This window comes from Balaenoptera borealis (genome assembly GCF_965194805.1).
Source record: "Balaenoptera borealis genome assembly, chromosome: 6".
NCBI lineage: Eukaryota > Metazoa > Chordata > Mammalia > Artiodactyla > Balaenopteridae > Balaenoptera > Balaenoptera borealis.
The window spans coordinates 38,406,920-38,430,410 of record NC_138863.1 but is presented as its reverse complement, the minus strand read 5'-3'; the positions used below and the strand labels follow the sequence as shown (position 1 = coordinate 38,430,410).

Below are 23,491 nucleotides of genomic sequence, written 5' to 3'. Positions count from 1 at the left end.
ACTCACTGAAAAAACAATTCTGGGGAAATGGAGACAGAGTCGCAAGAAATATATAAACAGACCAACTGGCTTAAAGAAGTAGGTCCCTCTTTGGGATCACTTCTTGACGTATTTGATTCTAGCTGGTTTGGTTCATGGGGACCCTGGCTTAAGATTGCCCTGCAAACCTTAGGAATACTTTTACTATTATTAATAATAATTATCTCTCTGGTCTGTTGTGTTCTCTCAAGGTTTTAGGTGAGTGTACGCAGCCATCAATCAGTCAACAAATGGTCTTTCTCCAACTGGAATGATGAATCTGATATCATTTCCGGTGAAATATATACCGAAACACAAAGAGGCAATGGTAACCGAGAATAGCTTACAACACCATCTTTGCTCAAACCTCTTGCTTGGCTAGAGGCTGATCAAAAGGGGGGACTGTCAAATTGATCTTGCATTAACCTTTCCTCAGTAGGCCAGGTGCTGCTGCTCCTAAGAAACCACGTCCGCAAAACGAAACTTAACTTTTAGTTTTCATGTTCTTGTAAATGTTCCATCTGCCTAGAGGTCAGACCATCTAGGTAGCCAGTCCATGAGCACCAAGTTATGTGGGTGATTGCCCTATTCCTATGATACCGCAAATAAAGCCAGATATGTAACCCCAGCCAATCAGCTAGTTTTATTCCTGCTCTTCCTTGTTCCCTATTTTTCATCCTGTAAAAGCTTCCTATCTCCTGCCCCACTTTGCAGCTCTCTGAACTCTTGAGAGTGGAGACTGCCTGTTTCATGAAGTGTAAAATCAAGTTTGCTTCAACAGTCTTCTTTAATCATTTTAACAGTTCTAAAGGCACACACTCTGTAACCGCTAGCATTTCTTCAGAACCCCCTACTTCCAGGAAGGAGTTTACTGCACGCCACTTACACAAGGCATCATATTAGGTGTTTTGGAGATACAACAAAGTGAAGAAGACATGTTTCTTCAGATTTAAAATCACTCCTACTCATAATCTCTTATCTCTTCTTTTTTGATCCACTTTATACCTCTAATATCTTTCTAATCAAATGACCCAGCTTCATGTGAAGCACAGAGATGAGGCAAAGACAAAGCACTCCCAAGTCTTGGGCCCCCAGGCTGTCCATCGCTGCCCAGGTGAACATGGACCCCCAGATGAACACAGGCCCAGGTGACCATGTTCCCCCCAAGCTTACCATGGAAGTCTGTCTCAAAGTCACTGTATTCTCTAAATAATGGTTCACACTATGAGACTGGAGCAAAAATTACGTTTACCAAAAAAGAATTTCAACATTATGAAGAATGGAGAATTACCACATATGAAAAGTCTTACTGGTATAGAATATCTTTCTAGTCATCCACAGGCATATGTTGGTAACCCCAACTTATTTTTAGAATTTGGCAGACAGATGTGAGGTACATCTGAAGAACTCTTCATGAGGTGTGTACTGTGTTTCTCTGTCCACCCCTTCCTGCAGTTTCCCTAGATGGTCTGTGAGCCACCTTGGAACCATGGCACTCCACAAAAATTTCCTAGAAAATCATTAACATTATGGACTGCACTTTGCTATCAGACCTATTTGCCTTTAGCAGTGAAATGGAATATATTGGTCTTATCTATAATCTAAAACCTTTTTTCCTTCCCCAAAAGGCAATTTCTCTATGTGTAGTTTAAAGAATTCAAGCAACACCATTAACTTCCGGCATTTCTACTTACATTGCACAGTGCAGTGGAGTGAAGGGATTACCAGTAAATTTTCGAAAACATTTTTGCTCCAAAAGTACTTCTATGCAGTTTTCATTACCTGCAAGGAATCAAAAGAATTTAGGGAGCTTCCAAGAAAGAAACTTTGTTTAATTCAATCTATTTTTTTCATTAAGTATTGAATTCTGGCCTATGAATTTTCATGAATTAGCTGAACATTCATTCTCCATGGAATAAAATTCACCAAATGTCAAAATGTTATTAACTATGGTCACAGGTGTTCTGAGACATAATGAATAAATAAAACAGTGAAGGCCATATGGTCTGGTGGAGAGAAAGAGAAGAGACCTCATTTATAAGCAGAATAATTCTATGTTACTCTCAGCTCTTAATAGATAGATGCCTAACACAGGTATGCCTCAGTTTGCCCATATTTATAATAGAAAGTTTCCCTTTCACCCATATGAATAGGTTCACTTGTAATTATGCACCCTAGGGAAGGGAAGATGTGAGTGATAGAAAATAGTATTTAAGATAATGCCAGTGAAAGGGCTTTGACTGTAAAACACTATATAGTATTTAAAATGGCACCAAGAACAGTTCCTGGCAAATAGTATGCACCCGATAAGTATTTTTTAATAAGTAGATGAGTGAATGTGAATAATTATTTTCAACAAGATGACAGGTAGTTTTCAAGTCAACTGAATTTAAGTTAGGCCCCAGCTCTATCAGCGTAGTTGTTATGTGACCTGTGAGCCTCAGTTTCCTACATAGAAAAACTCAAAGTAGGAATACCTGCCCTATTGATGTCACAGGATGATGGGAGCTTTACTTGATAAAGGACCTAAATGAGGTTTGTAAAGCAATGTTAAATTGTTAAGGCAAGAAGGTAAAGCTATTTGGCTTTGGAATATAGGTTGTTGCCCTGGAACTTCTTCTCGGCTGAGTTCAGTGCTAAATTAGAGTTCTCTTCCGATCTACCCCAAAATGATATAGATTGGACAATTTTAAGTATTAAAATAAAATCAAACCTTTCTTGTACCTATTAAGAAAAAAAGGTGAAACTGCTTTTAGGGAGAAGCATATGAAGTAATGAATATAAAAATCCCCTAACTTTATGTAAGTTATACTGTTTAGCTTTCCAACTATACCCAACCCTCACTCAAACAGTCCCAAACGCTTCAACCCCTTTATTAGTATGAATTCCCCCAAAGTACCTAGCTTAGGGCAGCATATACCCAAACCATTTCTTAGAGACTATATGAATCTCAATCTAAAGGTCTATGTAGGTAGGACTGGGGATCCTTGAACGACTTTCAGTATTTCAAAGTGCTCGGTGAAGGAGACTCTGGGGAGAGGGGAGCTTAAACCTCAGACCTGGAAGACTGCACTGGAAAGGTGAATTGTTTAGGAGAGAACTGCTCCTCCTCCCCTGCTTGTACCTCGAGAGGCCTAAGAACAGAGAGACCTGCCATACCTACCCCACCCAACTCCAGGGGAGAAAATGTGGATTGTGGCAGGTTTTCCACCTGCCATTATAATCAACACTCTTACTGCGTCTTCCCCTTTCTGTAGGTTTTCCAGTGCCAGATAGCTCTCACAGCTTAACTCTGACGGGGGTTAGGGAGACCTCGCCCATGAGCAGGTAAATTAAAAAAGAAATCACAATCCTCCAATGGCAGTGAGGGAGCAAAACAAAGTTGAACAAGTAGAGAATTTGACTCTTATTGAGGTCAGAACCAATGAAAAAAGGAGGACTGTAATAAAAACATAACGAAAGGTATTAAATTGATACAGTTAAAGCACCATAAAACCTTTGTGGACCCAATAATCATAGTTTCTGAGTGAAAATTTTAATAGAAGAATTGAAAACGGAAAAATAAAACAACAGAAGCAGAATAAGAAATATATGGGAAAATATTCATGTACGCTTAGGGGTAGGAGACCTTCTTAAGCAAGACTGTAAACCCAGGTACCATAAAGGAAAAATCTGACAGATTCAACTACATAAAAGTTCAAAAATCTCTGTATGGAAAAAGACATCGTCAACAAGGAGCAAAGACAAATTGTAGATTGACAGAAAACGTTTGCAACACACATAACACACAGAGGATTCATATCCTAAGACAAGGTGCTCCTACAAATGTGTGAGAAAAGATAAACAACTCAATAGGAAAAAAAAATGAGCAACAGATGGAAAAAGTAATTTCCAGAAGAGGAAATGCAAATACATAAATCAATACACTATTAGACAAGGAAACACAAATTAAAATGAGATACCCTTTTTCTGCCCTTCAGATTGACAAAAATTAAAAAGATGATATCATTTTGGGCTGATAAAAGGTTGGGAAAGTAGTTTTATATTCATATTTGGTGGAGTAAAAAATTATGATATACCAAAGTAGTATGGTATAATTTATTAAAATTAAAAAATATACGTGCCCTCATCAATAATTTTACTTCTGGAAACTTATCTGACAGAATATAAGGTCCATAATATGAACACACACACTGCAGCACTGTTTGTAATAGGAAAAAAACCTGAAAACAATTTGAGTGTTCATCAACAGGGATCTGGCTGAATAAATATTAAATTCTGGTATACACACTCAAGACTCATGCATGTCTATACCTATTTATCTGTCTGCTATAAAATACACAACTATTAAAAAGATCAATGTATACTGATACACATTGACTTGTAAGGATATCTGCAATAGAATGTTAAGTACACAACAACAAGAAGAGTTACAGAATGATATTTGTTACATGATTCTAGTTTTAAAAAAATAGATGCACATACATCTGTATTTATTTACATCCTCAAGGGAAAATTATGAAAGATAAACACCAAATTACATCAGAAGGTAAGTTTGGGAATGGAGACAATTTTACTTTAGACGCCTCAGTATTTTTGAAATGTAACAATTAGCATGCATTTACTCTTCTACTCAAATAAGCGAAACACAAATTTTTAAATCTCCTAAGTAGCAAGTGTAACTAAATAAATGGGGACTATGAGACACAAAAAGGAAATACTGAAAGATAAATCATGCATCTACCAGCTGTCAGTTGTGACAGATTATTACATCATATTGTTTTGGTTGATTTTAGCTGTATTATTTTAATTCCTTGTAGGATCCCTGGTTGTCTCATATAGAGAAGAAACCCTGATTAAAACTGGTTATTTCAGTTCATCAGAAGTCCTGATTAGGAGTTAAAGGTTATTGATCAACAAAAAGGGTAAAGTGAATTTTCACTCCATTATGGCATCATGGTAGCCACGGAGGGAAAAATATCAAAAAAAAAAAGGTATCTTTTTTGAGGTATCTGAATGCAGAAAGATTGGAAACTCTGGTTTACAGCTTGACGCTTTGTTCCCACCTCCTCTGAGATCACAGTGGTGCTGGGGCAAGAAGTCTGATGGAATTCAGCCCAGTGACAGTTAACTCACCGTTGTAACAAGCCCAGTGCAGCGGCGTGTAGCCCTGGTTATCTTTGAAAGAACAGTCCTCCTCGGAAAGTGCTATCTGCAGCAGCTCACTCAGCCACGTGGCGTGGCCCCGAGCAGCCGCATAGTGCAAGGGTGTCCTCCCTCTGGAGTCTTTACACAGAATCGACACTTCTTGTTCCAGCAGCATTTGCACACATTCCTCATGTCCTGTCATAATCTGATGCGTCGCAATGAAAAACACAACACAAATCTGAGAAGACTCAGGAAGCGAAGCAGTTGGCTAAGGGAGGCTGGGCTCAGAGTAAGTGGACATACGCCAGGGTCTCAAGGGAAACAGACTCTATCCTACTTGGGAGGAGAGAGGCAGGACAACCTAGCAGGATTCATAACAGAAAGGTCTGTGTGAACACCAGCGTTTTAGAAACGTTTCTTGACTCTCCAAACATAACCGTGAAAGGAATCATGATATAGTGGAAAGCATCAGCTTTAAAATCAGGAAGATGTGAGTTAAATTCTGGTTCCCTCTTATAAACCTTGGACACGTCAATTTGTCTCTCTATGCCTCACTTTACCCACCTGTAAATGGGGATAGTAATAATGACCTCACAGCCTGTTGTGAGGACTAATAAAATATGTAAAGGCTCTCAGCCTGCTGTGTGGCCCGCAGGAAGTACCCAAGAAATAAGATCCATGATTATGGCGTTAACCACTCATAGTTCCTCTTCTTTTCATTGATCATGGTGGTCAGCACCATCTTCAAATAGCAATTTTCTGATTTCTGCTTTTGTTTCATTTGGATTATTTGACATGCTTTAAAAAACAGTTCAGCAGGGTGTGTATGAAGAATTACCCACAGGATACATATTTCAGCAGGATACATATTTCAGGTGGGGAATGGGCCTACGTTGTATAAAGAACAATTAAAAATAGCATGGCTACTCAAAACTAGGTAATCATTGGAATAGATTATGACACCTGTACACAGTGGAGGCTGAAAAATGATAGGGCAGAAAAACATTTAGTGATATGGGAAAAGGTACTTGATACACTAAGAGAAAAAAAAGCAGGTTCCGAATAGCATCTTCAGTATTCTCTCTTTTTAAAATTTAAGGGCTTCCCTGGTGGCGCAGTGGTTGAGAATCTGCCTGCCAATGCAGGGGACACGGGTTTGAGCCCTGGTCTGGGAAGATCCCACATGCCGCGGAGCAACTAGGCCCGTGAGCCACAATTACTGAGCCTGCGCGTCTGGAGCCTGTGCTCCCCAACAAGAGAGGCCGTGACAGTGAAAGGCCCGCGCACCGCGATGAAGAGTGGTCTCCACTTGCCGCAACTAGAGAAAGCCCTCGCACAGAAACGAAGACCTAACACAGCCATAAATAAAATAAATAAATAAATAAATAATTTAAAATTTAAAACAAATCTATATTTAGAAAAAAAGATTGCTGATATATACACCAAAAAGTGGTTATCTCCAGGAGGTGGGATTACTAGCGATTATGATTTTCTTATTTGTCCTTTTAAAAAATTTTTGCAAATTTCCTATGATGTGCGTGCAATCAGAAAGAACCAATTCTACCAACAGTAGGTGTTCATGTACCTATTATCACAATCAAATGCGACAACTCAAGAGCGGGACCTAAGAGTACCTGCCATTATTTTACCTTTGCAAAAGATTTTGTAATTTTTTTTTTGGCTGACTGAGGTTAATTGGTTATCTCAGGAAACAATTTTCTTACTAAAAATTCATATGGGCAGGGGGAGAAGAAACAAGCTCACTATGAAATTGCTTGACTAAAGCTGAGGAAAATACACATACCCCTCTGTGTAAAGCTGTGCAGCCCATGATGTCAACAGCATCCACATTTGCCTCCTTTTCAAGTAACAACGAAACAGCATCAATGTGTCCATATGCTACTGCAAGCATCAGCGGGGTTCTAGGAAAAGAGGGAAATTAGGCTTTTAAAAAGAAGATTAAAAAAATACTCATCACTTCCAGTGGGAGGATTTCCCTCTCTCCATCTCTCTGTCTCTCTCTTTCTCAGTCTCTCTCCCCTCTCGACAATTGCTTGATATTTTCTGAGTGTCCCCAATTTGCTATCTGCTACCTGGAACAAGCTATCTGCCTCTGGTCTCTAATGGCCACATGGAATGGTGGCAGCGGACTGATCAATACGGGTGGGGCACAGGAAGGTTCCACCTCAAAATGTTCATTTGAATTCCATCATTTTCAGAACTATGTAGCACTGACCAAATATCAAGTGAGTAAGGAGTGTGTATATGTAAGAGATGCTCTTGCTTCTATCAGAGCAGCTCTACCTTCATGGTTTTCTATGTCGGACTTTGGCTCAAGATTTTATTTGAACAAAGCTTCATTGCCTTAAAGAAAAGTCAGACAAGCCCAGAGAGGAAAGATCCAAGTGCTGGGATCCAGGAGGTGAGGTTCCAGCTTTGGCTTCGACATGAACTCATATATCTGGGGTGAGTCACTAGTGCTTTATTGCTCTGCCTTTCCTATTTGTAAGAGAAGACTGGGTGGGAGAACGGGCTAACAGATGGAAAATACTCGGGAAAAACAAACTCGGGAAGGATAAAAATATGAAGGATTTTTACAGTGGAGATAACTTCTTGAGGTCTGTCCTATTCCATTATTAATTTAAAAAATGATACTGTAGCAGCTTCAGAAGAGGGTAAAAATGGATAGAAAGAACAAAGGAGGGAATATTTTAAAAAGGCCAGAGCACATGGCTACGGACATTAAAAAGTTGGCTGTTTTTCATCAAGATATACACACACACACACATTTTTCTTGGATATACACTCCAGTGCAAAGCCACTGTATTATTCTAGGACCCTCGTCCATGAATTTCACCCCAATATATACCCCCAACCTAGAATTCAGCAGTCGGCCCTCCTAGCTATTTAACAAATTAACCAGTCACCTGCAGTGATTTGAAATGTCAACCCCAAGCGCATGAACACTTACTGTCCTTTGGCATCTTTCACGTCAACCACTTCTGGGTTGTCTGCAATTTCTAGTAATAGCCGCAAACACAGTGTGTGACCATTAATTACTGAAAAAGAAAATAATGGGCATTCTTTTAACAGACCACACATATCCCTCCAAAGTGAAATTTATTTGGACTTCAAATGGGTGGTTTTCAATTGTTGCTAACAGACATCTCCAGGTTTCCAGGTCGTGCCAGCTGCTGGGCAAAGCACACAATGTGTATGTTACCAACCCATCTTCCCCTTTCTTCCTATAGGGCACTTTGGTCCTCAACTAACTTTTTTTCCTGGTTGCTGTATAGAGGCTTTTTTCCTTAAACAGGACATCCTTTCTTATCTCCTCCTATGGGACTGATCATCTCTCTCCACTTTCCAGTTATCCTTTCTGTTCCTCTAAGAGAGCCTCTCAATTCTGTGTAATCATCCTGTGTCTAGCCTGCCTCCAGCCCTTTTTAAAAAGCAGGTCGAAGGGGGAGGAGAAGGCAGAGGAGGAGGGAGAGGAGAGCAAGCGAATGAGGGGAGGGGCAGAAGGGAAGAGGAGCGGGGAGGGGAGCAGAGGAGGGGAAGAAGGGAGACGGGAACAGATCTTACCTCTTTTCCCCATCATTTTACATTCTGAGGTAGACGTTGATGCAGTTATTCTGCTCCAACTGATTAGTGGTGACTTAAAGCAAAACCTCAAGCCGGCAGGGTGTACACGAGCCATTGGCTCACTGCTCATTGATTGACTGGCACTCCCAGGAGACTCACAGATGGACCCCCCAGTAGCTGGAGGACGCCTCCATCTGAGTTCCTCAAATCAAAGCCTTCATTTCTCTGCCTTCTCCCGGCGGCCTCCCCCCACCCCAACCACCACCCCCCACCCCGTCTCCTCTGTCCCCTTCTCCCTTCCAAGCTCTGACTGGGGTGCAGCAGGCCGTCACCCTGCCCCTCCTCACCCAGCTGCCTGGGTAGGGACTGGCAATGGGCAGGAAGTGTGGCCCCAACCTTGGGTTGGCCTTGACCGGCCAGGGCAGAGCCCACACAGGGCAGGGCAAGCACCAGGCAAGATGCTTCTTTTAGGAGCTGCGGTGCCCCAGGGCCCGGAAGCAAACCTCCGGGGACGACAATCCCTGAGGTAAGGTACTTTCCTCCAGCTTGTTGAATGGAACCCACAGCCTTACAAAAGACATGGCTTTCCATTCAGGGAGTAGGACGCGAACAAATATGTTTAAAATTCCAAACGTGACCTTCTCTCCTCTCTGAACAATGAGAATACCATAAAATACATTGCATTAACCTCGTTATGGATGTGGAGAGAGAAGGGAATAGATGCAGCTATGTTAGGTTGATAGAGGCTCTTCTAAGAGCTGCGTTTTACAGCCCTTTTTATTGCATGCCAGTCACGAGAGAAGGTTAATTTAACAAAGACACATTTTTCAGGGACAATACGTATTAGAATTAGCTCACATTCATCGACACCACTCAATTTAACTACAGGAATAATACCCACATTTTGTAGACACTGCATTCAGCTAATGCTCAGCAACATCCCATTTATGTACCTCAGGAGGAAATTTAGTGGAAATATTGTTGTTGCTGTTGTTTTGCTTTTTGTTTTAAAAATTACATTAAATCTGTTACCAATGGTGAAATATGCAAGGGGTTTAATGTATGCTCAAAAGTAAATAATTAGCAGAGGACTGATAGCTAAATACTACAGGTGGTGGTATTTTATAATGCTCATGAAATGGAGGTACAGCATATTTTGATTGATTCCTCTTTCTATAGCAATTTGATATTCTTTAAACACTCATAATCATAATGGTTCCAAGGATTTTGATTTTTGCCTAAACAGAAGAAGGGGGGAAAAATCATCTAAGTTTGTATCACTCATTCATTATGCTGGAGAGCAAACCAATTTCTTCAGTAGTGTGTCTTCTTTTGGGGGGGGCGGTGAGGGGGTGGGAGGTGAGGCCGTGTACAGTAGCTTTTTGAACTTAGCTAATAGCCCTCAGTAAATATAATTCCCCCTTATCGTAAAAGTGTAGCTACCCTAGGATTCTCGTTGGCTTCCCACAAACTATGTTTTTCCGCAGTTGCCTTCCAACAAAAAGATGCTACCATCTCCTTTAGCTGTGCACTGCCAAGTCCAGCTTTGTTTCAGACTAGCTCAGCCTCTCCCTGACTATGAGTGACAGCCATTTCTCAGGCTGCTCAAAGACCACAACTGTCATTACAACTATCTGTGCCAAACCCTCTAAAATCCATCCTGGCTCCTCCTCCTCACTGTACTCTCAGGATTTGAAACAAACAAAAAAATTGGCATCTCAAATGAGCTGGAAAAGATTCTGGAGAAGCAGATTCTCAAAGCACAGGCTAAAGCTTCTGCACAGCAGACATTTTGTGGAGAACAGAGTCAAATGACAGCCTGCATCTTTTTAATGAATGACACGAGGGAAACCCAAAAGGAGTGAGTCCTCTTGACCACTAGGGGGCTCCATTGGACCGCAACCAATATCACAGCGGCAAATGAGTGACAATGATTATTCTTCATTGTTTACCTGTTCACAAGGGTGATTTTCCACAATCAAAATAGGCCCTTTGTAATTGTCAGGAAGTACATGGTAACTGAAGCACAATGCTTGCCTTCATAATAGGCAACTACTATTTAAAAAGGAGAACTAAATGTAAACTTTAAGATAACACCAAGAAAGCCTAGAATACCAAACTTTATAATAATACTTATAAATACCAAAAATACCAAAAAGACTAAATGTGATTTTGGGAAATAAGAATTTATAATTTAACCATACCAACCATTGCCAAAGTTTTTTCCAGGAACAATCATTTCCAGATAATTAGGCAACACCGTGTTTTTCAATCTCCATATTGTTTTTCTTCAGTGGTTTGGAAATTCAGGGATGTGGATGGCAATACTTCCACAAAATCTAACATTCCAAGAACATTTTCCCAAGTACAAGAATCATAAAGTCTTTCGAAAACTGCTTTCACTCCTTTTCTTCCTCAATACATCCATTATTTCATGGTTATTTCTCTTTATAAGATGATACCTGCTTTCCTGATCAAAGGCCATTATCATTGAATTCCTGAGTCCAAAGGAAATTATGCCTTAGCTGAGCTAGAAACTCTTCCACATTACCTTTACATCTGTGTATATGTCTAGAAGTGTCTGGACACAGTTTTATTTTATGTATGTTGAAGAAAAGTCCCAGAAAAGGCAAATTACTTACTTCTTGAAAAATACATGCACTTTTTAAGAGTCCCTATTTTTACACCTGATGCATCAAGAATCAGAGCAAAAGTGAAGAAGTACCATTTGGGCTGCACAATAACGTACTGAGTAGACTGCTGTATGACAACTCCTTTTATGAAGTAGCTGTGAAATATCATTAATTTTGTGCTTCGAAATGCTGTGTGATTTTATTCTATGTAATTTATCTGCAGATCACACTACACCTTGCCCTTTTTTCAGAAAGTTTTGTGACTGCCATTGGCCAAAGGTTCTCTTTGGAGTTAAGGAGAAGGCCAGATGCAGCACAGAGGATTTTTAGGGCAGAATGATGGATACATGCCATTATACATTTGTCCAAATTCATAGAATGTACAACACTGAGAGTGGACCCTAATGTAAACTATGGACTTTGGATGATTATGGTGTGTCAATGTAGGTTCATCCATTGTAATAAATGTTCCATTCTGGTGAGGGATGTTGATAATGGGGGAGGCTATGCACATGTGGGAGACAGGGGGTATGTGGAAAATCTCTGTACCTTCTTTTCAATTTTCCTGTGAACCTAAAACTGCTCTAAAAAAAAATTGTCTTTAAAGAAAAAGGCCAGAGGCTCTCTGGCCATAGAATACCAGTTGTCACCAAGTGGATAGTAAGCCAAAAGCATTTTGGAAGAGTGTAGGCATGTTTGATGTAGAAAGAAAATAGATATTTTAACAATTGGGATGAAAGAAAATGCTGCCATCCTTTTACTTGAACTTATAAGTGGGCCACAAAACTAGGGTAACCAGACTCTTGACAAGACCTACCTGAGGCATGAAGTGGGGTTCTTTTGGTTACATTGTCTTTCACAAAGATGGACGCACCCTGATTGATAAGTGCTTCCACACATTCTGTGTGTCCCTTAAAGGCAGCCAGATCCAGAGCAGTGCGGCCTTTCTCATCCCTGATGTCCAGGTCCACCAGCGACTGCAGAAGGACTTCCAAGGCCTGGTGGTGCCCATTGTAGGCCTGCAAAGGAGAAACCAACCACTCAAATGCCTGCTCACCTTAAATCCCACAACAATCCACGTGAGGGGCTAAGGCTCTCAGATCACGCATGGAGACCACTCCAAAGAGCACATCAGAAAGATGCTTGGAATAATTATTGAAACACAGGCAAAACCAGAGTTAGATGGAAAAATTATAACGCACAGACCTCACAGTTACATATGCATTTCTTCATGTTCTTTCTCTTTTGTCAAATAATTTATTCCAAAGGTACTAAATGTATCAATGTATTCTTATATTTATATCTATTGATCTAATAATCTAATGCAGACTAATAGCTGAATGAATTAATATATTTTTTCATCTGCCAGTTCAGTCCTAAACCTATTAACACAATCAGAATATTTTTTCAGGAGACTTTTCTGTTAAACCTCGAGGGAAAAAAACCACTAAAAACACTGTGGACTTTGTAATTCAACAGAGGCATAGTGACCTTCTGCCACAGTCCAACATTTTAAATTTCAACCTCGTGATCCTAGGTGAGTTTCTTAATTTCACTTAGACTTTGTTTCCTCATCTATAAAAGAGAGCAATAAAAGCTGCCTTCCAGAGAAGACGAGAAGAGATAAAATCGCACAGGATTTGCATCGTGTCTTATACATAGTTGATGCTTCCTCTTCTCTCCTCTGTTTCCTCCACTGATTATAATGAAAACATAAAACCAATTATGGAAGTATATTCCATACATCAGTGCCAAGTTCAGACCTATTGTGAAGTCTTATGCTGCATTAAAGTTAGGAGGCTTCATACTAAAACACAAAACTAAAAGCCCGAAAGGTAATTTTTACTAAGTCTATAAGGTAAAAAAAAAAAATGTATATGCACATATAAGGCCAAGGACATTGAAATAAAAGAAAGAAAACAGATAAGGATACGGTGGGGGTGGGAATTTGGTGGAGGGAAGTAAAGAAGGAGACAGAGGAAAAGCCTGTCCCCAGTGTCGTCAGCAGCCAAAGTTTCCTCTTATGTCTCCTGCACTTTCTGTTTTTCTACTGCAGCAATTACTCAAGGCACGATTTATTTGAAAAACGGCTTAGCACAGACAAAGGACTAATTTCCTTAATACACAAAGAACTTATACAAACTATTTTAAAAACTAGGAAAATGTGTAAAGGACATGAAAAGTCAGCTCACAGAAAAAGAAATATAAAAGGTCAATACATATACGAAAAAAAACCATGTAAATTTTTAGGGTACTATTTTTCAACTACCAAATGGCAATGATTAAGTTTGGGCATGTCCAGTATTAGATAAGACCTGGTGAAAAAAAAGCAATCTACGCTCTGGTGGTGGGAGTATATATTGGTGTGACATTTGTGGAGGGTGATTTGACAAAAATCTATCAAAAATTGTAAAAGAAAGTTGAAAATAGTACATATAACAATTTTATAAAAAGCAAATATATCCAGATATACACATATCTGTATCTATGTATATTTCTGTATTCATTGAAAATTTTAGAAGGATACAAAGGAAACTGTTAACAGTGGTTACCTCTAGAAATGGGAGGTAAAGTAATGAACATGTGGACTCATTTCACCTTATCTTTTAAAAAACCATTTGAATGTTTTTCCCAAGTACATGTCAACCACAACAATAACAAAAACTAGATTAAAAGGACCCACAAGATTTAAGATGCTGATAGGAACTGTTTTTAAAACTTTCTCATTATATTATTTTTGTGAATGATTATGATCATTATGCTACATATTAAACATATATATGTAGTATAATAACTCATATGCTGATGAATCCCAAATTTATATCCCAGTTCTAACTACTTCTTTTACTTTGCAAGACATATATATTCAACTGTCTACTGAAATTTCCACTTGAATACCTAATATGCATCTCAAGCTTAACATGTCCCAAACTGAGTTCTTAATTTCCCTCCTAAAATTTGCTGCATCTCAGTAAATGGCAATTTTGTTCTAGTTGCTCAGGCCCAATATTTTGGCATCCTCTTCGTCTTCCCTCTTAAGCCCAGGGTTGTGGCCCTGCACAAGGGCTCTGGGACACTGGGGCAAGGGGGTGCTGACAAGTAGCTTCCCCACCCCTTCCCACTGCCTTGCCATGCCCTGGTACAGGGATGTGTCTGCTGAGAGGAAGGGACACTTTTGCTAACCACACAGAGGTGTCATCAGGTTCTCGGGCATCCGGCAGGAAATATCTATCCATATCCCTGTTGTAATTCACACACAGGTGTTGGGTGACTAGTAGCAGCCCTCAATGCCACAATCATCTCTGCTTCCAAGCCATAATCATCTCTACTCTTTCTTTAAAATATATCCAGAATCTATCCAGCTCTCACTATACCACATCCTCTGTGGCCAGGATTATGGCAAAAGCTTCCCTTTCCATCCTTGCCCTCCTGCAAACTGTTACTGAACAGCCACAGGATGAAATCTTTTAAAACTCAAGTTGGATATAGCACTCCTTGATGAAAACTCATTGATAATTCCCTCACTGATAATAAAATCCCAAACTTCTCATGACCATTCAGGCCCTTAGGATTTGGCCTCCCTCGACCCTGTCAATCAGCATAGCCCCTCAGTCACTCTGTTCCAACCACTCTAGCCTCCCCTCTGCACCCCCTATGATTAAGTCATGCATGTCCTCCTCTGGGCCATTGCATCTGTCCTTTCTGTTTCCCCTGCCTGGAAAGCCCTTCCCGCAAAGAGCCACAGGGCTTTTTCAGTAATTCTGCTTCAACTGTCCCCTTATCTGGTGGCTTCTCAGGCCCATATAAAGTAGCCCACTACCCTTCTCCTCAACATGTCGGATACTCTCCACCCCACTTATCCTGCTTTATTTTAGCTTTATAGCATTTATTATCACTTGATATCTGTTACATATCTATTGATTTGTTTGTTATCTAGGACAGAAGGTACTTTATGTGTATTGCTCATTGCTGTATTCTAGACTCGTGCACAGCACAGAGTAGACACTCAACAATTATTTGAGGAATAAATGAATGAATATAATGACTGCTATTATAATTTATTAATATTAGTGATAAGAATATATTTTAAAAATAGCAACTATTTATTGAGGGCACTGTGTTGAGCTCTAATCTTTGCAAACATCCTTTTTATAGATGAAAAAAAAAAAACAAGCAATGTTAATTAATTCACCCAAGATCACTTAAGCTAGTAAGTGACAAAGTCAGGTTTGAAACCCACAATCTGTGACCACCAGAATCTATGTTTTTAGGCAGTGTCTTATAATTTTTCCCAGTAATTCCATTTAACTGACTTTCAAGCAAAATACTTTCGTGCCTATGTGTAATGGCTCAGAGAGCTTAATAACAAATATTGAATCAGAAACCTAGGATGGAAAGCCTTTAGTCTAACCTAACTTCTGAAGCAATAGTTAATTTCACTGAGTACTTGCTGTGTGTCAGGCAGGACTGGACACGTAGCACCTTATTTAATTATTACGACAACCCATGGTTTGGATGCTGTTGTTATTCCCATCTCACCAACAAGGACACAGAAAGGCTGAGATGTTACTCAGCCCTCAGCCTTATGTGGTGGAGCCGGAATTCAAAGGCAGACCAGTCAGATCCCAGAGCCCGAGCTGTGGGCTTCTCACGAGCTCCTACTATGGAGAGGATACAACAAGACCATAAGATATATGCTTCTTTAACTTTTTATTACAGGAAGTTTCAAATTTATATAAAGAATAGAGGATAGTGGCATAAATTCCCAAATACCCATCACCTAGTTTCGGCCATCATCAACTCGTCATTGGTGATTTTAAGCCAACTTGGGAGCACCTATCCTCCTATAAAGGGCTGTGGCAACAGGAGCATCTACATCAGGGTATAAGTCAGTCTATCTCACTTGACTCTGGGCTTGAGTCTGTGGCTTATTTTTGCATAACACCTCTTCTAATTTTAAATGGTAATGGTAGTGACTGATTCAGCTTATGTAGAAATCCTGACTTTACATCAAAGGGAAATGAGTCCATGTAGATAACAGACGGTTCTAGATGCTATTTGCAAATGCTCATTCCTTCAGTGGCAGTTACTATGATGACAAAGATAGTAAACATTTACAATTTCTGTCAATTTGACTTAGCCTAGGAAAATAGAATTGGCAACCTATAAACTGCATGCATATCTACAAAGCACCATGGCTCACATATTCAGATTTTAATAAAGAGAAAACCCAGGGCAAAAAGAAATATTCAGGAAGGAAGGCGATGTAGAGGGATCAGCACTGTTCAGGACAGCAGAGTCACATCAAAGGGCACTTAGCTTAGGCGCTGACTTAAGAACTTAACTCCTGTAAAAGACCCCTGCAGTTTCTCCTTTAATTCTCACAACAAAAAATAAACCTATTTGCATGTGTTAAAGTTAAAGAGGCTTAACATTAAAATAAAATGGAGTGAACCCTGCTGAAGGAAACCTTCAGAATTCCAATCCATACTTTCTTCTATATCAGGCACTTAAAAATTCAAAGACAGGATGGTTGAAAGGCCAGATTTATATATAGAATTCCCTTTGTTTCTTCCATTAGTCAAGCCTGCAGCTCTTGAATTTTAGTATCCAAAAGCATTACAATATGGAGTTGAAGACATAACACTATATATACTATACTTCCAGGGCAATTTAATGGAAATAATAAAGGTAAATTTGATAATACAAGAATTTTCACTTACCTTCACACTTTAGGGCTTAACCCTAGAAACAAACTACCACATAATATGGAATTCTATTCTGTGGTTAAATGCATGATTCTGTCTTTAGGCAGTTATGTGGTTCTTAGAGTCTATAAGAAAGTATACAATAAAGCTTTAAACTCTCTGAAAGAGACTCAGGTAGTCAGGAAAGAAGACCTTTCTCATATCAGCAGTGCATGATGAACATTGTCTTATTTTTCTTTCTATTCCCATCCTAAATCAGGTGTTTAGTGGGTAATTCCACAAATAATTTCTAAAATATCTCCAGGAAGAAGTAATCACACAAAAGAGCAAATATGCTGGTTCAAAAAGCATGTAGTATTTTGGCTTTCAATAGACAACCCAGTTTAAGCCTTCACTAGAGGTGGCAATCAAACATTTCAAATTTGTTTTACAAAAGACTTTAAAAAAATCTCATTAAGTAACTTAAATACTTCTTAAACATAATTAATTTCTTTGAACTTTTTAGATTGGAACTGAGGGCAGCAAGAAGAAAGAATTTGGGATCTCAACAGAATCCATGAAACAATGGGTCCATCTGGAAATCTTGACAGCTGGAGCCTTTCATTTGCATAGCCTTGTTTCTTGATTTAATTTTTTTCAAGTGGATGAAATGCTTATGAAATTCACTGGGCAGATAACCCTGGAGACTTGAATCATTCAGCCAGGAAATAGTAACTCAAGGCCAGCCAGGTTTCTTGGGGTAGTCAAGGTTTGGGGGCATCTGGTTCTCTTTCACTGTAGAATCTTCCACGGAAGAAATAATGTCCCTTGGGTTTTAATCAAGTTAATTGCTACAGAGGGCCCTGGGGAGGGCGATGGGCATACTTGCGGGGTTCTTGGAGCAAATAATAATTTCTTTAAAAAGTATTAGCTTTTAGAGGGAAAAAATAAAATAGTTTTAGAATTGACCCACTGCGATCACCCTGGTCAAAGTTATCACCATCATCGCTTGCCTGGTTGTCTAGTTTCTGCTTTGTTCCCTGACAGTTTAAACTCAATGCAGACGTTAAAGTGATCCTTCTAAGATAAAAGTCATATCACATCATCTGTCTCCTCAAAACCCTCCAAATGGTTTCCTCTTTTGCTCAGTGAAAAAGTCAAAGCTCCCCCTGGAGTCTGTGGCCCTCCCCCGCCTCCCTGCCCCCTCTACGACACTCGGACGCCTACCACCCTCCCCGCATCACTGTGCTCCAGCCATGGTGGCCTTGCTGCTCTGAGAACATGCCAAGTGTGCTCTCACCCCAGGGACTCTGCACTTCTGCCCAGAGCATTCTTCTGTCAGAGACCAAATGGTTAGCTTGTCGCATCCCTGGTCAAACGTGAGATGCTATGTTGTGGGAAACAGCGCCCAGACTGCACGTCGATGCTCTCTGTCTCACTGCTCCCATTTGCAGCAGCACTTCTGACCACCTGCCATGTTGCGTATTTACTTGCCTATTGTCTCTCCTAGACTGCACACTCTACAAGGACAGTGGCTGGGTTTTGTTTGTTGCCATCTCTCCAGCTCCCGAAACAGTGTTTGGTACACGCACAGTCAGTATATGTCAAAGGAAAGAATGATACTGATGTTACTAATAGCGAGGATGATAGTGCCAGGTGGTGTTCTAACTGCTTTACATGCATTAACCCAGGTCATCCCCCCAGTGGCCCTATGACAGAGGTACTGCTATTCTCCCCGTATTATGAGTGGGAAAACTGAGACACAAGAGGTTAGGTACTTGGCCAAGATCATACAAAAAACAATTAAATAAATTAACAAATTGGAAAGGGTTTGGGGATCCTTAACTAACTCACTCCTTTTAATCTACAGATGGAAAAACCATGTCCAGGCGAGTTGCTAATGAGAAGACTGGTGGCTAGGATCCCCTAGGTGTAGAACTACCAAAGCCCAACTCTCTCCGATGATATTGCACCACCCTGTCTTTACAGGACTGGGAACCCACAACCCACAACGCTTAGCAGAGTACCTGGCACCCAGTAAGCACTCAACAATAATTTTTGAAAGAAAAAAAAAAAAAGAATGAGAGATGATAGAATTTTTTGGAAGCTAGGAAAGTCTCTTCTCATATTACCAGCAGGCTTAGCAAAGCAATCAACCCCACCTTCATAGGGCATGAGAATTCTACCTGAGATAACCTTTCCAATAGGCCTCTCCCAGCTTTGGGGTAACTTCCCCAGGCACAGCAGATGGCTGGGCAGAGATTCTAGGGTCAACCTGTAGAGCAACCTGTACTAAGAGCCGACTGGTATGAAATTGTATACATGTAAATATCCTACTCTCCATCCACCTTTTCTACTCTAAGCCCATGTCTGGAAGAAAGATGAATGGACATTTTAGCCTGATTTCACTGGACTCAGTGTGTGCGTGTGTCTGTGTGTATAGTCCCTGCGTTGGTAGATGTGGCAGAGGGTGGTGAGTGGGATGTTATCAGGTGTGCTGGTGAGTATGTGGGGAGACTGGCAAAGAAGGGAGGGCTCCGTGAGTGTGATCGGTTCATCCCAATCCTTACGGGATGGCCTCATCCCTTCTTACCTTGCCTGACTGCTTATGTATGCCATCAATAAAACACTCCTCTCTGCTCTCCAAAATCTCCATCTCAATTTTTCATCAGAAGGAAACTGAATAAGTGCTTATGTGTGCGTGGTACTGAGTGAAATGTCATAATCATTAAACACAGAGACCCAGCATCCTACTCTTCCCAGCATCCAGCCTCTGGGTGCATCCAAACACCTTCTTGATGGCCCTGGACCGAGGCCTCACAGCTCAGCAGAGCCCTGCGTAGGTGAGCTGGCTGTTGCCAGTCTGAGAGGCTCCTAGGGAACAGCTGCTGATTATCAACGGTTAGCAAGACCTTAACTGAAGTAGAGTGGTAGTGAACTTCCCAGCTCGGTCACCCTCAGAGAGAGTTTGGGGATCCTCACTCTGAGCTATTGCATTTCTCTTCAATGATTGGGATGTGGAAAGGAAGCTTTACTGGTGACAGAATAACTCCTGCTCCCCTCCCTCCCAGATCTCACCCAGTACAAGAATCAGCGCCTGATACCTCCTCTGAGACCCCGATTCCAAGCCCAGGCAGAAGCAGCAGAGTTGCAATTATGCATATTTTCATCTTGCTCTCACAAGTCTGTATTTAAATATCTCAAGTTTTTAACTGTGGCATTCGATTATCTGTAAGTTCAATACTTGTTGTCTATACTTAAATCTCTAAAACCAAAATAAAACATTTCCTCAGTTTACCGATTTAACTACTAGATAATAATAATTTAGAGACTTAAAATTTATAACAATCATTATTAAGGGCACCGTGATACGGCTTCATGCACGTTGTCTCTTTTCCTGTATCCTCATTTCACAGATGGGGAAATCGAGGCTCAGACAGGGTAAGTAATGTGTCTAAGGTCACCAGGAAGCTGGGATTGGAATTTGAGACATGCTTTCTCACCGCAGCCTGAGCCTTTACCCATGTACTGTTTCCATTATGAGTTATTATGCATTGCTATGCTTTCCTTTTAAGAGCAGCCTAGTTTTAGGAACGCTGAGGTTCTTTTTGTAACAGGGGAAGCTGCCCACAGCATCTCACTTACAGCTAAGTGGAGCGGACTCTTGGTAGCACCGGCATCTGACTCTTCAAAAACACTGTTGGTTCTTTCCAAAAGCTGTGGAGACACAAAGAAAACAACAGTACGTGAGTGCAATTTGCAGAAGGAATCCTACTTTATGGATACAAATGTTGACATAAATGAGAAAGGAGGCTTCAGAAACTTAAGAAATCATGCAACTTCTCAGAAACATAAGAAATCTGATATAGCATATCTAAAACAAATATGCTAACTGAATATTTCAACTTCTAGGTCATCTTAGCATTTGTTATTCAAAAGGAAGCTTTCATACTTGAAAAGTTGCTCAGCTTCACCAATCTAGGCAAATAATTCATGTTAAATCCACTTCCCACCCAGCAGATCGTCACAGCGAGAAAATTACAATACCCAGGGTCTATTCCATTATCAAACACACATTTATGGAGATAGCGTTGCAAAAGACTTAGGAAGCTCTTGTTCTCACGGAGCTTACATTCTAGAGCGGGAAAGCACAGACAAACAAATAAACAACATACACATAAGAAAATATCTGGTAGAGAAATATGCTGTAATGAAAGTAAATTAGGGTGATGTGATATGGAGTGACTGGGAAGTTACTCTACAGCTGATGGCCGGGGGAGGCCTCTCCAAGGAGATGACAGTTCAAGTGAGACCTGAATAAGAAGAAGAGTGAAATCAAGTCAAAATGTGGCAGGAGAGCATTCTGGGAGCAGGAAGGAGTCAGTGCAAATGCATCAAGTAGGGATGAACACGGTGAGCTCAAGGAATGGAACGGATAGTGTGACTAGGGTATGATGTTGGTGAGGGTATCAGGAAAAAGACATTTCATTGACTCTTGTTGGGAGAACAAATTGTTAAAACCTTTCCGGGCAATTTTGTGCATATCTTTGACCCTAGGAATTAATCCCCACTAAATAATTAGACAAGTGCACAATGACACATGTATAAAGAAATATATTCATTCAACAAACACTTGATGAATGACTACCAATGTGCCCAGATACTGTTCCATGCACTGACTCAATAATTTAAAATATATTTAAAAATCAATTTTTTCACAGGGGGCAGGGCAGGCAATAGAAGAAAGAAGTTATATAATTAATTAGAAAGCCGTAGGTGTGCGATGGAGAAAGATAAAACCGAGAAGGAGGGTTCGGAAGGCTGGAGGAGAGGTCTGTTTGCAACTTTAAATACAGAGATCAGGAAAGGCCTTATTGAGCAGGTGATGGCTGAACAACATCTGGGGGTGAAGAGAGGGCCTTGTGGATGTCTGGGGGAAGAGCATTCCAAGCAGAGGGGCCAGCAATTGCCGAGTCCTTTAGGGACAGAGATGCCTAAGATCATCAGTGAGACTGGAGCAAGGTGGGCAAGGATGAGAATGATGGAAAGGAAATCAGAAAGATGGTGGCAGTGTGGGTGGCAGTATCATAAGGTGCCTTCTGGGTTGTTGTAAAAAGTCTGTGACTTCTATCCTGAGTGAGATAGAATTTCACTGGAGTGCTCTGAGCAGAGAGGTGACATGTTCTAACTTTTAGACTCTAGGGAGGGCACAGAGACCACTGAAGAGCTGGGGCAAAAGTCCAAGAGAGAAATAACAGTGGCTTGGACCCGCAGGGAGCAAGTGGGGATGGAGAAAAGTGTTGGACTGTGGATATTTTTGGAGGCAGAATCAACAGGATTTGCTGATGGATTGAATGTGAATGTGAGAGAGAGAAGTAAAGGACGACCCTCAGGATTTTGTTGTAAGCAAACTGAAAGATGGAGGTTCCACGAACTGAAATGGAGGAGTGAGTGGAATATATGTAGTGGGAAAAAGCAGAAGTTCGATTTTGGAAATGTTAGGTTTGAGATGTTTTTAAAGCATCAAAAGTACATGTTAATCGGCAGCTGTAGGATACACGGATGTGGACTTCAGGGTATTGAAAGCCATAAGGCTGGATGAGATGAGCCAGGGAGTAAACAGAGAAGGGAGACTGGATCCTGGGCACCCAACATTAAGAGCTAGAGAGATGAGAAGGAACCAGCAAGGAGATGCAGAACGAGCAGGTGAGCTAGAAAGAACATCAGGAGAGCGGGAGGTTCCGAAACCAAGTGAAGAAAGAGTTTCAAGGGGAGAAAGCATAGCCATGTCAAAAGTCCTGACAGGTCAAGTAAAATGGGGCCTGAGAAATTGCCCATTGGGTTTAGGAACATGGAGGCTATTAGTGACTCTGCTAAGAGCAGTTTATCAAGACACTGTTTATATGGGAAAAAAACCCAAACAACAGAAAATGAATAAATAGCAATAGGGATGGAGTAAATAAATTGTAGTGGTATATATCACCACTTCTGATAAACTCTCCCTCTTTATGTTGCTGTTAAGTTCTTCTTTGTATAGTGATGCATCCAAAAGGGACAAAAACCCAACACCCAAAGCCTTGATGTGTGGTGACTATGGCAGTATTCAATGTCCACTCCAGCCTCCTGACTGATGGGATTGGGCTGCCCTATACAGCAGAGACTAGACATATCCAAACTACATTTCCTAGACTCTCTTGAACTAGGGTTTCAGATGTGATTTAGGTTCTGCCAATTAGATGCAGTCTGAAATTTTAGAGACAGAAGTGAGCGGAGGGCATCTCTGATTTCTGATGGTAAGCAGAGTCATGGAGACTTTAGCTTGTCTTTTAGCTTCCTGTGTACAGGCTACTATCTTTGTGAGGGCAGAGAAGCAAGACAGGGATACAGGCATCCGTTTTTGGCAGTGTGGATTCAGCAGAT

General features: G+C 40.6%; 1 protein-coding gene and 1 long non-coding RNA gene across 3 annotated transcripts in view; one reads left to right on the top strand and one right to left on the bottom strand.

The window, feature by feature from the left end:
* The window catches only part of LOC309631279, a 357,852-nt gene that overhangs the window by 22,732 nt on the left and 311,629 nt on the right, over window positions 1-23,491 (top strand). The gene's annotated exons all lie outside the window — the stretch shown is intronic.
* ANKRD44 (ankyrin repeat domain 44) overlaps window positions 1-23,491 on the bottom strand; it is a 323,453-nt gene that overhangs the window by 16,492 nt on the left and 283,470 nt on the right. For both annotated transcript variants that reach the window (XM_082397319.1, XM_082397320.1), the window contains exons 18-23: window positions 20,717-20,788; window positions 12,202-12,403; window positions 8,138-8,225; window positions 6,971-7,088; window positions 5,155-5,371; window positions 1,713-1,800 (exon numbers count right to left, since the gene is read on the bottom strand). In XM_082397319.1, the coding sequence (XP_082253445.1) occupies window positions 1,713-1,800; window positions 5,155-5,371; window positions 6,971-7,088; window positions 8,138-8,225; window positions 12,202-12,403; window positions 20,717-20,788 (785 nt within the window). The remainder of the gene's footprint in view (window positions 1-1,712; window positions 1,801-5,154; window positions 5,372-6,970; window positions 7,089-8,137; window positions 8,226-12,201; window positions 12,404-20,716; window positions 20,789-23,491) is intronic.